The sequence below is a fragment of the Artemia sp. Qi Xiang Cuo genome, chromosome 20 (genome assembly GCF_049724085.1).
Source record: "Artemia sp. Qi Xiang Cuo chromosome 20, ASM4972408v1, whole genome shotgun sequence".
Classification (NCBI taxonomy): domain Eukaryota; kingdom Metazoa; phylum Arthropoda; class Branchiopoda; order Anostraca; family Artemiidae; genus Artemia; species Artemia sp. Qi Xiang Cuo.
Window position 1 is genome coordinate 11,387,978 of NC_142813.1, and position 14,633 is coordinate 11,402,610.

General features: G+C 36.2%; 2 protein-coding genes across 2 annotated transcripts in view; one reads left to right on the forward strand and one right to left on the reverse strand.

Moving 5' to 3' along the window:
- The window catches only part of LOC148939865 (nuclear protein localization protein 4 homolog), a 217,502-nt gene that overhangs the window by 34,707 nt on the left and 168,162 nt on the right, over nt 1–14,633 (reverse strand). The gene's annotated exons all lie outside the window — the stretch shown is intronic.
- On the forward strand, nt 6,200–12,875 carry LOC148939866 (uncharacterized). The gene is made up of 2 exons (XM_089105804.1): nt 6,200–6,528; nt 10,451–12,875. The coding sequence occupies exon 2, from the start codon at nt 10,453–10,455 to the stop codon at nt 12,109–12,111; it is 1,659 nt and encodes a 552-aa protein (XP_088961930.1). The 5' UTR covers nt 6,200–6,528; nt 10,451–10,452; the 3' UTR covers nt 12,112–12,875.

Below are 14,633 nucleotides of genomic sequence, written 5' to 3' on the forward strand. Positions count from 1 at the left end.
CCTTCCTTCCTTACATTCAACATATCCTTTGTGTAAAAAAAGTTCCCATGAAAGTTTCACTTCAAACTTGATAGAAATTCAAGGGAGGGGATTTTGTTATTTACCCCACCTTCTTCCATTAGTGTTTTCTACGGAACCAACAAATTTGACGACAAAATTCTGAAACAAACATTATGGAACATCTAATGTTGTATCAGAATAAAACTGTTTCGGAATTCCTGATATTTAAGGAAAAAATTCGACGCAAATCCCCTTAGCATAAACTTCTACCAAAAACCATCTTTCAAGTTATATATATATATATATATATATATATATATATATATATATATATATATATATATATATATATATATATATATATATATATATATATATATATATATATATATATATATATATATATATATATATATATATATATATATATATATATATATATATATATATATATATATATATATATATATATATATATATATATATATATGATATGTAAATAATAACGAAAAAAAAAAAAACGAAAAAAAAACGTAAATAACGAAAAAAAACCTTAACCCCTCACCCAAAATTTACACAGCTCGAACGCGATCCCCCAACCCTGACACAAAACAGCGTAGACTTGTTGAAACTGCGCACAAAAATTCTTAGCATTTTAATATAAACCTATTGAATGTGAAACGAGAAATGCTCGCTTGGCTTCAGGTACCCGTTGTGTAACGCCAAATTGTATTCGGGGCTGAACACAAGTGATTTGCTGAAAATTACAAAAAACCCGCAATTATAGATAACACACATTAAGAATTTTCTTCCATGACAGGCTCCATGTACATTCAGGCAGGGGTTTATTTCCATTTTCTCAGATTTTGTCGAATTTAACACGTGCTGGCATTCTTGACAAAATTGTATACCAGATTTTCGGTACTTATGCATTAGCTGGTACCCACGCGATACATTGCACTAAAGAAAACTACTGAAACGGGTATCTGTCAGTAGAGTATTGGATCGCAAACCGTGGTTTGTCATTGCGTTTACAATATTTAAACTATTGGTTTTGGGGTTTAGCGGGGGGGGGGAAAAGGTACCTAGGTAGGGTTAGATTACGTATTTAATATGGTTCACCATTTAATATGTTATGCTTTACCCCCCTCCACCCCCTAATGTGCAAATATATAGCCCAAATTTCTTTCCAAATTATTATATTTTCATCATATTTTGTTTTATTTCATTAGCATTAACCAAACTTGACTTCTCGCGTGAGTACCAGCTAATGCATAAGTACCAGATTTTCTCCTGTTTTCTTTCTTATTCCTGGCCCGAGATATAGATAACCAAATAAACAGTCCTTAAGACTGATATTTCATGTGCAATTTTGGAAAAACACGCTCAATCCTGGAACATTGCCAGATAATTGTCCTCATAATAGGTTAGTAAATTAGGATAAAATCAAGATAACAAAAGGATCAATATTGTGACATTCCAAACACTTTCGTTTCTAGGTAACAAAATACGTAATTTATATCAAGCAAGGAACAAGGCCGTATCTAGGGAAGGGGAGTTGACCCCCCCCCCAGAAAAAAATATTGCGACTCGTAAAAATGTAACAAAAATGATATAAACTAATTTTTGATGTATTTTTAAAGTTTGTTTGCACCCCCCCCCGAAAGAAATCCTGGATACGGCATTGGTGGCCTACAGCACATAAGCAATGGGGCCTTTCAGCCTGCTCCATAAAACGCCCAAAAATTTACCTGATTCACACAATTTGACAAAATTAGGCGAACTTACTCATCTTGCCAAAACAGGGGCCTCATAAAATAAAGTCATATAGCTTATACGTGCTTAGGTTCTTGTTCGGAACGGGTCCAAACGTTCAGTTTGAATGGGAGAATTCACTATTTGAAAGACAAAAATTGCCCAAAAAAGGAAAAATGCAAGAAATTACGGCAAATTTTCAGCATTTCAGGGGTTACTAAAACCCCTTGTGCTCTTTCAGGGGAGGGTCGTCCTTAAAACTCCTTCGAAGTTGCTTCATAAAGGTAACTCATTTTTTTTACCAGATGTCATCTCCTTCGAAATTCCTTTTTCAAGGTTTTCCAGCCACTTCTTGGAAAGCAGGGGAGAAGCATATCCCCTACCAAATGTAGGTCCTAGGTGTATTTCTTATTCCACTACCACCCTGCTCATACTGACAGCTGTCATGTCTATTAATATACTTTTTCTAGCTATTGGGCAACATTTTAATTAACTATTATTTTTCTATTACAAAAAAATGTCAATGGGACATTAAATCATTGGATCGAAGAGGCTATATTCAGCAAAATTCACGCAAGCCTTTGACATGAAAAGTGTCCTTTGATTTGCGACTCCGTTTTTCCCGCCAACGAATACCACATTCTTTTATCCTGATTTCAAGTAAACCGGTCGCCGGAAGCATTACTACAACTTTTCAGACATAGTAGTTTCTGACGTAGCACACATCTGCTTTTGCCTAGACGAAGGTATTTAAATTATTGCACTGTTGTCAGATAGTCTGAACCGGAAATAAGTTTGGGCTGGAAACAAGTCCTTTCTCTCTGAATATCGGAATAGGAAAATATAACTTTCGACAAATTTTAATAAAATTTTTCAAAGAGCGATAATGCTAGAATTGTTTTAAATTACAACACCATAAACTGAAAAGAATGAGTGATTTGACTTAGTTTTCACCAGTATGGCATTAGTAAGAACAAATACTGTATCTAATATTTTTTTTCTTTTTCAGTTTTATTAATGTCTATATTTTTACATTGAGAGTAATTGTCTTCTTTAAAAACAGGAAAACGTAGAATTACCTAGAAGGCAAACGATAATTAGAGGGGGGGGGGTCAGTCGCCACCTAGCTAGATATTCGAGACTTCTACAGTACAGAGATTGAGCCGTAGTTGGCTATCGACAATCGTTCTAGTGAGCAAGATAAAATTGTCAATGTTAACTATAAAAATGAATCGAAGCAATATTGATTGCCTCGAAAAAGAGGGCAATATACTATTAAGAAATGAAGTATTTGCAATTTAAGTTTTACAATGTCAACAAGTAATTTGGGTAAAGATGATCACACGGGCGCCCACGAAGGAGCAATCCTGAAGGACACCCAAAACAACAAAATCTTGTACCTTTCTAACCCACCCCTATACTAAAGAGAAATTCTACGGGTATCAAATCCAAAGATTGTCCTTTTCGACTAACCGTCTAGGGCTAAACAGAAAGCAGGTCTGCAATTGGGGTGGGAGGGAGTCGTAAAGAAAGATTTTTTATTGAGAGGGTTTATCTAGAGCCAATGCTTACACTTTCTTTTTAGCAGATACTTGGACTTGATTTCGTCTTTTTCAAAACGAAGGGTTTTTGGCGATTAGTAATTTTTTTGCAAAACTAATTCTTCTGAAATACTTTGGTGCCAGAAAAGATGAAATCAAGGCCGTAAGTCCTATACTGATTACCACTACATTAAAATTGTCAACAACCAAGACATTGAAGATTTCACGGTTATAAAGGGTGCAAAAAAAAAAAAAAAAAAAAAAAAAAAAAAAACACTATTTGGAGATTTGAAAAGATGGCGAATAACAATTGAGAATATACAACTATACCTGATTAAAGCTATTGTCAGCATGGAAATGCGAGAGTGTTATTTTTTTTTTTGTAAAATGCACAATGCATTTACAGGTGCCACCTCATACAACACGCCTTCTAGGGACGCACGTGCGCAGCAAATTTTGGCGGGAGAGGGGAGGCAATAAAAAAAATAATGATTTGATATGACATTTAAAGATTTCGGCGGGTGTGCCTGGCCCCAAAGCTCCCCTTGCGTACGGCCCTACTTCAAGGCAATAATCTAGATTGTCGACAGTAGACCCAATATACATTTTGCGTATCTGTGGAATTAGCCCTCGAGAAAATTGAAAGATGGTCGCTCCTGAAATTACATGCTTAGCTTGAATCCTAATCCAGTCTAAGGGTTAGGCCTGCGAACACCCGCGCTACCAATGATCATACAACAGCAGAAAATGAGAAATCACGTTGCTTACTTTGCATAAGAGAATAAGGACCCAAGGGCACATGGCTTGAAAATATAACGTATGCTAGTTACGGGCGGATCTAGGATAACCAGTTTTCAATAGTTTTGAAGATTACATACTAAATCCCCCCCCCCGACCCCAATAAGTGGTGGCTAGCGACTGTGCAAAAACTATAAATCCATTACTGTCACATTCCAAAAATGATATATTTAGTTTTACTCATTTGATACAACTTGATTTCATTTTTTACATTTTCTTAATTCTACAAACTTATTTCTCTATCCCGTATTAGAGACACGTAGGAATAATGGTAAAAATTTGGTTTTGAAGAAGCTAAAGACCTAAAATTTGTTCTGGAAGCAGGAGGGGAGCTTGATCGTGTTTATTTTCACTTACTTTTACACAAAATTGTTGCACATAATTGGTTCCTCACTCAAAGCTTCGATTTGCATGTACTTACGGAACAGAATCATAGGTGCCCATACGGGGGGCTGAAGAGGGCTCCAGCCCCCCCCCCTGGCTGAATGATGCTGGCTTATAATTTATATTTCTGTTTTGAAATTTCTATTATATAGCATTGGAAGTGCCGATTAGACCAGCTAAGCCTCCCCCCTTAAAACTCAGCTTATGGGCGCCAATGAACAGAACACACTAGTTGGGGCGAAGGGACCAATACCTCCTCTGAATATCCTTCTTATTGTTTAAGGGGCACAACTTCAAGAAAATCTAACGGAGCAAACATGCCATGGTCTCAAATTACCGTCACCTTACTCTTTGTTAAAAGAGTTGTCTGCAAGTTTTTCAGAAGTGTCCTGAAAACCGAGAGACTCCATGCATCAAATTTTACGAAAACAGGAGTACGGGAAGGGGTAAGGTACAGATAAGGATCAATCAGTATAATATCCAAGACACCAAAATGGTTTCATAAAAGAATAGTAAAGGCTTCTGGATTCGGCTTAGTGAACACAATTGAACATCCGGTAAATACATTTGCAAAACAACTTTCTAAGACGCCCACCCCCTTAAGATTTCCAAGGATTTGCAATTCCATTTCTGATAAGTTTCAGCTGATTAATGGACAGGGATCTTGAAGGGCAGTGGGAGAGAACGAAAGTTCGAGAAGAAAATACGAAGTGGCGAATAATATGAAAAAATTCTTACAATGGGGCATATCATGACAGTTGAATTATGCGGAGAAAGGGACTTGGATTCAAATATCCTTATCCCGTTGTTCATACCTGAGAATGGGGTTGAAATTACAAACGATTTCTTTGTACAGTTCATAGCATATATACTTACTTTATTTTCAATTTCCTTAGCTAAAACCTCCAGCGAATTAAAATCACCTTGGTGGACAGGGATGAAAAAGTTGAGAGCCATGCCCAATTAATAAAAAAGCCAAGAGAGATAGTATGAGTGACAGGCAAAGCTGGCATAAGCCCTTTTTCCGAGTTGTAGAGAAATGATGTCATTATGCTTATTGATAGATAGTCTATCATCCATCCATCCTGGGGCAGAACTAAGGTTGATAGACATGGAGTAAGGGTAATTCAAATAGTATATAAGTTCTATGAGCCATTTGAAGGCGATTGGAGACCCCAAATAAATTTATTACTCTATAAATTTATAAATTATTCTATAAAATTTATTATTCTATGATCAGTCCTTCGGATTGAGCATGTCCGACTTGCAGGCAATTAACTGAGATTGTTCGTTTTATATGAGTTTTGCTTACTGGGAAAGCCCACTGGAATTCCCATGGGGATGACCGAGATTTTTGGGTTGCCTAATGAAAAAGAATGTTTACTGGACTTGTATGTAAAACGGGGGATAGCTGCTCCCTTGCCTTCTCCTGTGTTAGGTATTGCTTAGGGCTAGAAGAAATGCACAAGACAAGCATAAACTTCTCGAATTACAACTTATTAATATAATGCTATTTTCCAGGAAATTAGAAAACAGGGATTATGAAACTTATTTACCAATGTTTTATTAATTATAAGATTTTGTTTAAATCGGTCCAATTTTTGGCTATCATATCAACACTACTAGACAACGCCATATGTTTAATCAATAATACTTGGCTCCTACCGGCGGAATGTGCAAATTGAATGGGCGGTAGCTTTCTTTGAAAATGGCGGGATGACGTCGCCAAGCACTACTTTAGAAAATACTTAAAAATATGATATCTTGAGTGAACATTGACAAATGATTTTTAAATAAAAGAAATAAAAGACTAAACTTATAGGAGAATCATTTGGTCAATAGAAATTCTTTTTTAAAAATATAATAAAGAAGCTACAGTTTTAAGAACTTCAGCTACTTTACTTGGCAACGCCCATTCGCATAGCAAGACCACGCTAAACGAAACGTGAAGTTTTACCACGCCGGCAAAAAGCCGCAAACTTTTCAAAAATTCGACTTAAAGCAGTCAAAATTGCGCCAGCAAAGGATTTTTCACCTATTTACTACTCCGGTGAGTAAAACTAAACATTTTCTGCTGTTCTTTTACTTCTTACAAACACTTCTTCATGTTTATTTAACTTTTTGTAGCACTAATTAGAAGCATTGCATAGTAGACTAATTAGAAAATGGCCATTGATGATATTATTTTAGTTTGATTATTTAGCTTATTTTAAGAATAATAGAAAATTAGATTTAAGTTGTCTTTGACTCAGTGCAACTTTAGGCTAGCCTACCTAGTTTCACTTTAAAGGATTTATGCTTAATAAGGCCTATGATCTATCCTGCTTTTTGTTTATTCCTTTAAATGTGCTGCTAAGAGCCTTTTCTTTGCTTTTAGTTGCAATTTTGTTTGCAAAATAGGCTAAATATTTGCAACTATGTTCAAGTGATTTATGATTTTAAATGTTCTGGTTTGTGTGATTGGGAATTCAGCTTGTTAGGCTGTCAAAGTAATGTAGGTTAAATTAGTTTGGGCTCATGGATTGATAAAAATGCTTAGATTGTGTGATAAATTTTGTTTTCTATGCAGGCTACTACTAGGCTAGCCTATACACCTAGGATGACATTCCATTTTATATTTAAGAAGAATATTAGTTGAGTGTACATTTATGAGCCCATGTTCCTTTTGTTGCCTCCAAGGATTCATCACTGATGCAAAGTAGGTTTAAATAGGCTAAAAGTAAAAAAAATCACAATGGGCTATAAGTGCCTTGCTAACTGCAAGAGCTAATAGGCCTGTTTTTTCACTAATCAATACGCTATAATCTTACATACTTTGGCAGAAAACGTTTAAAAGTGAAAACTTAGAACTAAGATCTTACATCTTTTGTCGTTTTTATGCAAACGTCTTTCTTCATTTTGCTCGGATCAGTGGTCCGAGAACAATGATGAGTATATCCTCAAAGTTCTCTAATCATTGTTCTATATGGCAGAACAGTGATGGTCTTCACACTTTTTGCTAACATCAGTGAGCTGTAAGATCTTAGAACAAAGATGAGTTAAAAAACGATAATCTTTGCAGAAAGATGCAAGATCTTAGATGTAAGATCTCAGTGCTAAAAAACGGGCTTAATGTGCCAGGGCACATTTAAAATGTAAATGACTTTCATATTGCAACAGCAGGTAGTAGGCCTAGCCTACCATTATACTTTGAAAGAGCATTGAGTAAATTATGTAACTTAACAAGATTTTTTCAAAAAAAAAAAACTTGTAAAATATCATCCATTTCTCCCTTTAACACTTTCCAAATAGCCTTTAATCTTCCCTACCATGATAATTGTGCCCCACCTTCTAATGTGGCAAGATATACCCCTAGGCTAAATGTACAAATTCACAAGAAAACACTATTAATCAAAGGTGGTAAATGTAAATATAGGCCATAAATCAGATGGAAAAACATATACCATTTAATTTTTGGTACTTGTCAATTAGCTGGAACCCATGCAAGGCATCAGGTTTGGGTGATTACTAATGAAATGAAACAAAATAGGATGAAAACATAATAGTTTAGAAGTAAATTTGGGCTATATATTTGCACATTAGGGGGGGGGGGGGTGTAGCATAGCATATATTAAATACATAACCTAACCTAGGTACCTTTTCCCTCCTACCCCCCCCCCCCCAAAAAAGAGAAAACAAACAAAGTTTAAATAATGTAAACACAATGACAAACCATGGCCTGCAATCCAATTCTCTATTGAAAGACTTGTTTTACTAGTTTCTTAAGCAACTTCCCTATACACAATATATCACATGGGTTCTGGTTAATTGACAAGTACCTATTTTTTTTTCATTTGTCTTTCCAATATATTACTTGTTGCCATTATTCTTGCAACTTGTTCTCTTCCCCTAATGGGGCAAGCTATAACCATGGGCATTCTTTGAAAATACATATTTTATAGGTTGGTCATTATGTTATGTTCTTACTTCTCATCATGACTTGGTTCATAATATCAAATACAACCAGTTTGAATAAAAAAGAAAACAACAACTGTATTCAGCAGCTACATATACTACTTTTAGGTTGGTCACTACCTGAATGGAAAAACCAAAGTTTTAGGATTTAGGGGGAGTTTTCTTCAGCCAATTTACAAAATTGACATAAACTGAGTCCCAATAAATTCCACAGGAGTTACTCTACCCCTCCCTCTTCAACACTGTGAATGTTGGGGTACCAGTCTTATTTTTTTGAATTAGATTATCACAAGTTTCTTAAATGAAATTTGGGTGCAGAAAAAGAACTTGGATTAAAAGGCTGAAGTTTACACAATCAGTTATAGAAGTAATCCAGTCTACTATAGAGGCTAGTGAAAACTGAAAATAAACGTGTTAAGTAAGCAGCAGATAACTGTTCAAAAAACAACTGCCCAGCAAAAAACGTAATGGGCATGAGGAAATTCCGTCAAAATTTAAATTGTTAAAGATGTTTGTAAATGAGGGCTTTTTGCAAACTGGTGAGTGAATGAAAGTTTCAGAAACACCAGATATACTGAGGCCTGGAAAGTTCTCTACCCTTTCTCCCCTCCAGTGCATTAACTTTATAAACTCCGAACAGAAATTGTGTTCTAACAGACTAAAACTTCCAGATATAGATTGAGGGTTCAAATGAGGGCCCAGGAAGCTGCTTTCAAGCTCCAACCTCTACTCCTTCAACACTAAAAGCTTTGAAAGATTTTAGTAAAATGGGACATATCACTGAATAAGAGTTCAGTTTATGCTTAGAATACAACTAATGTTGTTGGAACTGCATTGTCAAGGCCTACATGCCAGAAAGAAGCAGATTAAGCCAAATTTAAAATAAATGCAGACAGACATTGTCCTTCTTTCACATTGTCCTTACATACTTACACATAAGTAATGCAGATGCCAAAATTTTGTTTGAAAATACCCTTGCTGATCCTAGCTTGCTTGGACTATAAATTTATTCCATTTGCCTTGTACAATTAATCTGAATTATAAATATATTAAAAGCCTGGGAAGCAGTGATATCAATGTGGAATGTGTCCCCTAGATTTTGGTAAAAACCTTTCTGGGGATATTTTCATTGAAAAACCTTTTTTTTGTATTTTCATTGAAAAAATAAAAAAAGACAGACCCCCCCCACCTAAATTTTATAAACTAACACCCTGACTTGAAATTTTTTTTAAGGTTCTAATTCACCCCCCCCCTCCAGAGTATCGACTAAGTAATACTTTAAGGAATGGATCACGAGCCCACAATAAGGGTCATGGAAGTTGCTTACAAGTTCCACCATCTACTCCTTTCCCACTCATAAACTTTTAGAGAAAGATACTGAGGATTCTAGTAAAATATGGCATATCTCTGCCTAAGGGTCGAGTTTCAGCTAAGAATACAGCTGGGTGAAGAAGAAAGTGGGTGACAAATAAAAAGAAGAAAAACAGGATAAAACTCAGCAAAAACAAACAATAGCCCAAATAGCTTAAGAAGGTACAGCTGTTCTTTGTAGGTGAAATGGTCTGTGGGAATACACATATTGTTAATGTTTAAATTTTTAATGGATGAAAAGCATTGTCAAATATAACGGAACAGTTTTCCTTATTTTATTTCTATCTTGGCAACACTCATGAAAATGCAATACTGCCTTAAAAACTTCATAATTTTGAAATGCAATTTCTTACAAAATTGCTGTTTTCAGGTATGAATAGACAGACCTAAGATGGGTCCCTGCGGCAAACCATACTGTTATTTTGATTTCCTTGGTACTTTAAAGCCTAACACAAAAAATTGAAGTCAAAAGACTGGCAATTCATTTTGTTCATTTCATGCAACAAATGTCAAATACTTGTACCATAAAACCAGTGGAGATATATGGCAAAGAATAACACAAAGAAAATAAATAACCAGCAAATAACACTGGGTAGGTAACCTAGTGGATGGATAAAAAGAAATAACATGTATTTTTCTTATTCTAGGCATGGAGACCCCTACAAAGGGTAGGCTGGATGACCCAACTCAACAATGTGGGTCTTGCCATCAATTAATGGGTGATGACCTTGCTCCTCACGTCTTAGAATGTAAGCATCGAGTATGTTTGAAATGCGTAAGGGAGCTTGAGGACAAGGGAACAAGATCCATCTACTGCTCGTACTGCTGGCATCAGTCTGAAATCAATGATCCACTCCTATCAAACAGCTCAACAAATCCCAGTTCACCATTTGGTCATAATTTAGTTGACCTATGTTATTCTCTCAATACATTATCAGTTGCCTTTGGTGGTGATTTTGGTCCAATTTCTAAGAATGGTGCTGGATCCCCGGTGCTTTCTGATTCAAATAGTACAAGCTCTGACTCGAGCACTGGGGCAGCTAATGGCTTGTCAAAAAGCAAAACCGAATGCCCAATACATCATTCACCTCAAACAATGTTCTGTGTAACCTGTTCTTATGCTATTTGTTATTTGTGTGCTTGTAATTCTCATAATCCAAGCAATGGACATAGTGTCCGACCTAATCAAGAAATGACAGAGCATACCATATCTGAGCTTCATAATGAAATATCGAGTTTAAGGAAGCTCAGTACAGAAACAAAGACCATGCAAGTGAAACAAAGAGAATTTACTCTTAAAGTTCTTGAGGCTTGTGCGACACTTGAAAAACAAATGGTTGATCGTCTAGCATTACAAGATGAATCTTTTGCATCTGAAAGACAGGACTCAACACAATATCTTATTAATAAAACCCTCTTCCAGCTGCCAACAATTAATGGTAATGAAGAAGCTAACGATTTACTCATGTCTTTGAAAAAGGAAAAAATTCGTCTCCAAAATCATCATCATGAGCTATCAGTTCAGTGTTCATTAGAAGAGATGGTTTCAAGTAGTGCAACAGTCTTTGATTTTCCGACTTTTAAACAAAACTTGCATGCCCTGCGTCATAGAAGAAATAACCTAATTTCCAACCACCATCATTCATTTAGTGACCCTATTTCATTTTTGGCTAATTATTGTTCATCGCGGGTCTATTCTAAGCATCTTTTCAATGCTGCAGTAGGAGTAACTAGTGATAGTATTCATTCTTCACAAAATTATACAGGAAATCCTATGGCTCAGGCTGGCCGTTTAATAAACACGTCTCCATATCCTCGTTATTTTATGGATGTTGAAGTAAACGGTGTAATGGAGGGAAGGGTGGTCTTTGAAGTCCGACCAGATGTAGCACCAAAAATGTCTAAAAATTTTGGCGCCCTCTGTTCAGGGGAAAAGGGGTATGGATATAAAGGTTGTCAAGTTTTTCAGTGTTGGGGTGGCGAATCTTGTATTGCGGGCGATTTCGAGTGCAACAGTGGTCGTGGTGGGCGTAGTAGCTTTGATGAGCCATTTTTCCTCCCTGACGACAGTAAGTTGCCATGTGTTAGAGGAACAATCGGTATGCGTCGCACGCAAAAACGACACAATAATTTAGGCCTTGTTGGGTCCCAATTCCGTATAATTCTGAGAGAAATGCCTTTTTTCACGGGAGTCTTTGGTAAAGTTGTTATAGGCATTGAAGTAATTGAGAAAATCTCTTTTCTGGGTGATCAGCAGGGTTTCCCCCGTCAAGTTATTACTGTGGCAAATTGTGGCGTTTTTGCATAATTTTACGAGGGCTTTTTCGCGCATATACCCTTCCCCCTGGGTCTAGTTTGTAAAACCAAGCTCCATGATGTTTGAGTGGCTAGCTGTGTTTTACAAAGCTAAGTTTTTCTTGTTGGGCTTTATGTATAATTTGACCTGATTTCTGCCTATTTTATTAATAGTTAATTTTCTCGTTTTGAAAACCTTTTTAAAGTACCCTTATTTATGTAAGGGGACCAATGTATTCTTTTCTTCTTCTTTTTTTCGTTTTTGGCTCAGCTTTACCCTTATGAATTAAGCGTATTTTTGGAATTTATGTTGTTAACAACGGTCGGACGTAGCGTACGGACACGTGTTTTTCGTATTATGCGGATTTTGAATTATCGACGAAAAATAAATCGGCAAAAAAAAAATTAACGGTGGGATTTAATAGTAAACGTTAGCTATTAAAGACGTAATTTGCAATTCGAAACAATACCTGGCTTATGATGAGACGTAGCGCATTCGTCTTTTTTCGTTTTTTTGTATCGATCATCGATGGCACTCTGTGTGTACTCGGCTTTGAAAATTTGAGACTTGATAAATTTCGGTGCTCAGAAAATCAAGAATAAGTAGATTACAGTAATTATTGCATCGAGTTACAGACATTATTAAAAACCATGCTTAGCCGTAGGATTTCTCGAAGTCGAATTTTTTTTTTCTTTTGATTAAGATTCTGTCGATTTCGTGTGTTTTTCCAAGGGCTTATGTAATTTATGTTCACGAAATAAAACCCTCGGCCCTTATACATGTTTTTTTTCTGTCTGGTTCATTAGATTTTTTTTTCTTTCTTTTTTAGCAAAATCTACGAAAATAAATTCGTATACTGTGTTATTACAAAATAACCTTAGTAGTATAGTATTGGTGTTATGAAAGCAAGTGCCAAGCGATTGAAGTGTTAAATTTTGGCATGAAAAAGCTCAAAATTGCTGCCAAAACTTCCAAATTTGCACCGTCCATAAGCTACACAATTTTTTTTTTAAGTCCTTTAAAGAGGATCCATTGGAGGGCAAGTCTGGTGCCAGCAGCCGCGGTAACTACAGCTCCAATAGTGTATATTAAAGTTGCTGCGGTTAAAAAGCTCGTAGTTGGATATGGGTCTCGGTCGGGTGGTGCCGCCTCACGGTAGGAATTAAAATTAATATAACTATCATTTGTAAATAAATATTTGCCTCATAACTTGTATTATTCAACGGCAAAAGGGAACGTTAACGAATTTCATCGTATATAAAATAAGAAGAATGGAAAATTTTCAGGCCTATTATAAAAGAGTGATAAATTGAGCCCCTGTTGTGGCCAGGGAATTGACAAGTACGGAAAAGAAAGGACTGCGTGTTTAAGATACTCACTATTCAATATAAATCAAATTTTACCGAGTGTACGTTTCGGTTTTTACGAGTCCACTAAAAAACCTTTAAAAACGCATAAAAAATTTGTTTACATGTATTTTTGTTACGTTTTAACGAGTCAGACCAAAATTTTGAGGGCGGGGGGGGGGGTCAATGGGGCTTGTCTACCCCATACATGGTTAGTACACTTGGCATCGTGCATGGCGTTTATCACCTCGTGAACATCGTTTTGAAAGTGGGCAACCCCTCGAATTTTACCAATTGTTGTGCTAACTTACGGAATGTTCTAACCTTTCACCTCAAGAATTTTGGTGACCTTGATAAGGGACGGCAAGAGTTATTAAGTTGATAATAGCTTTAAATTTTAATAACTGACTTCAAGCAAACTCACCAGCAGTGGCGCCAATTGGAAGAGTCAATTATTCCCTCTATATTTCCAAAAATGTTTTTTTTGCTATTTTTAGCGAAAAGTGCCTTTTTTGGTTTTGCCATTGAATAAACAATCGGAAAAATCGCCCCCTGCCTTAGATTTTGAAAATTTCCCCTCTCGACTTTTTGTGAATTTGTGCCATTAAGCACCAGACTACAAGCAAGAACAAGTGCAAATTCTTCAATATATATAAATTGAAATCTAGCAGTTCCTCTTCAATTCGTATGTCTACTTAAGCAGTTTCCATCACTTACCACGGTCAGTAACCGCCATAAACTGTAGGTGAATAAGGTAAGTGGGTTGGGTACTCTGGCGCTTAATGGTACACACCGCTATAGACAGTATTAAGGAAACTAGTCAAACGGGAGAGACAGATACCCGGTTATAATGGTTTATGAAACAAATTTAGGCTATATATTTGCACTAGGGGGTGGGGGGGAGGTAAAGCATAGCATATATTTAATACGTAAACTAACCTCGATACCTCCCCCCCCCCTAAACCCCAAAAAACAACAGTTTAAACATTGTAAATTCAATGAGAAAACCGCGCTGCTTTGCGATCAATTTACATAACAATTACCCGCTTTACGGGTCTCCATGCAAAATTGCTATAGAGTCTATAGCGGTGTGTACCATTAAGCGCAGCAGTACCGTGGGTTGTAACGGAAATGTTAAAGGAAGGCGAAGTTAAAGCTTGTTAACTTCAAAACTCGGAAGTACTATAG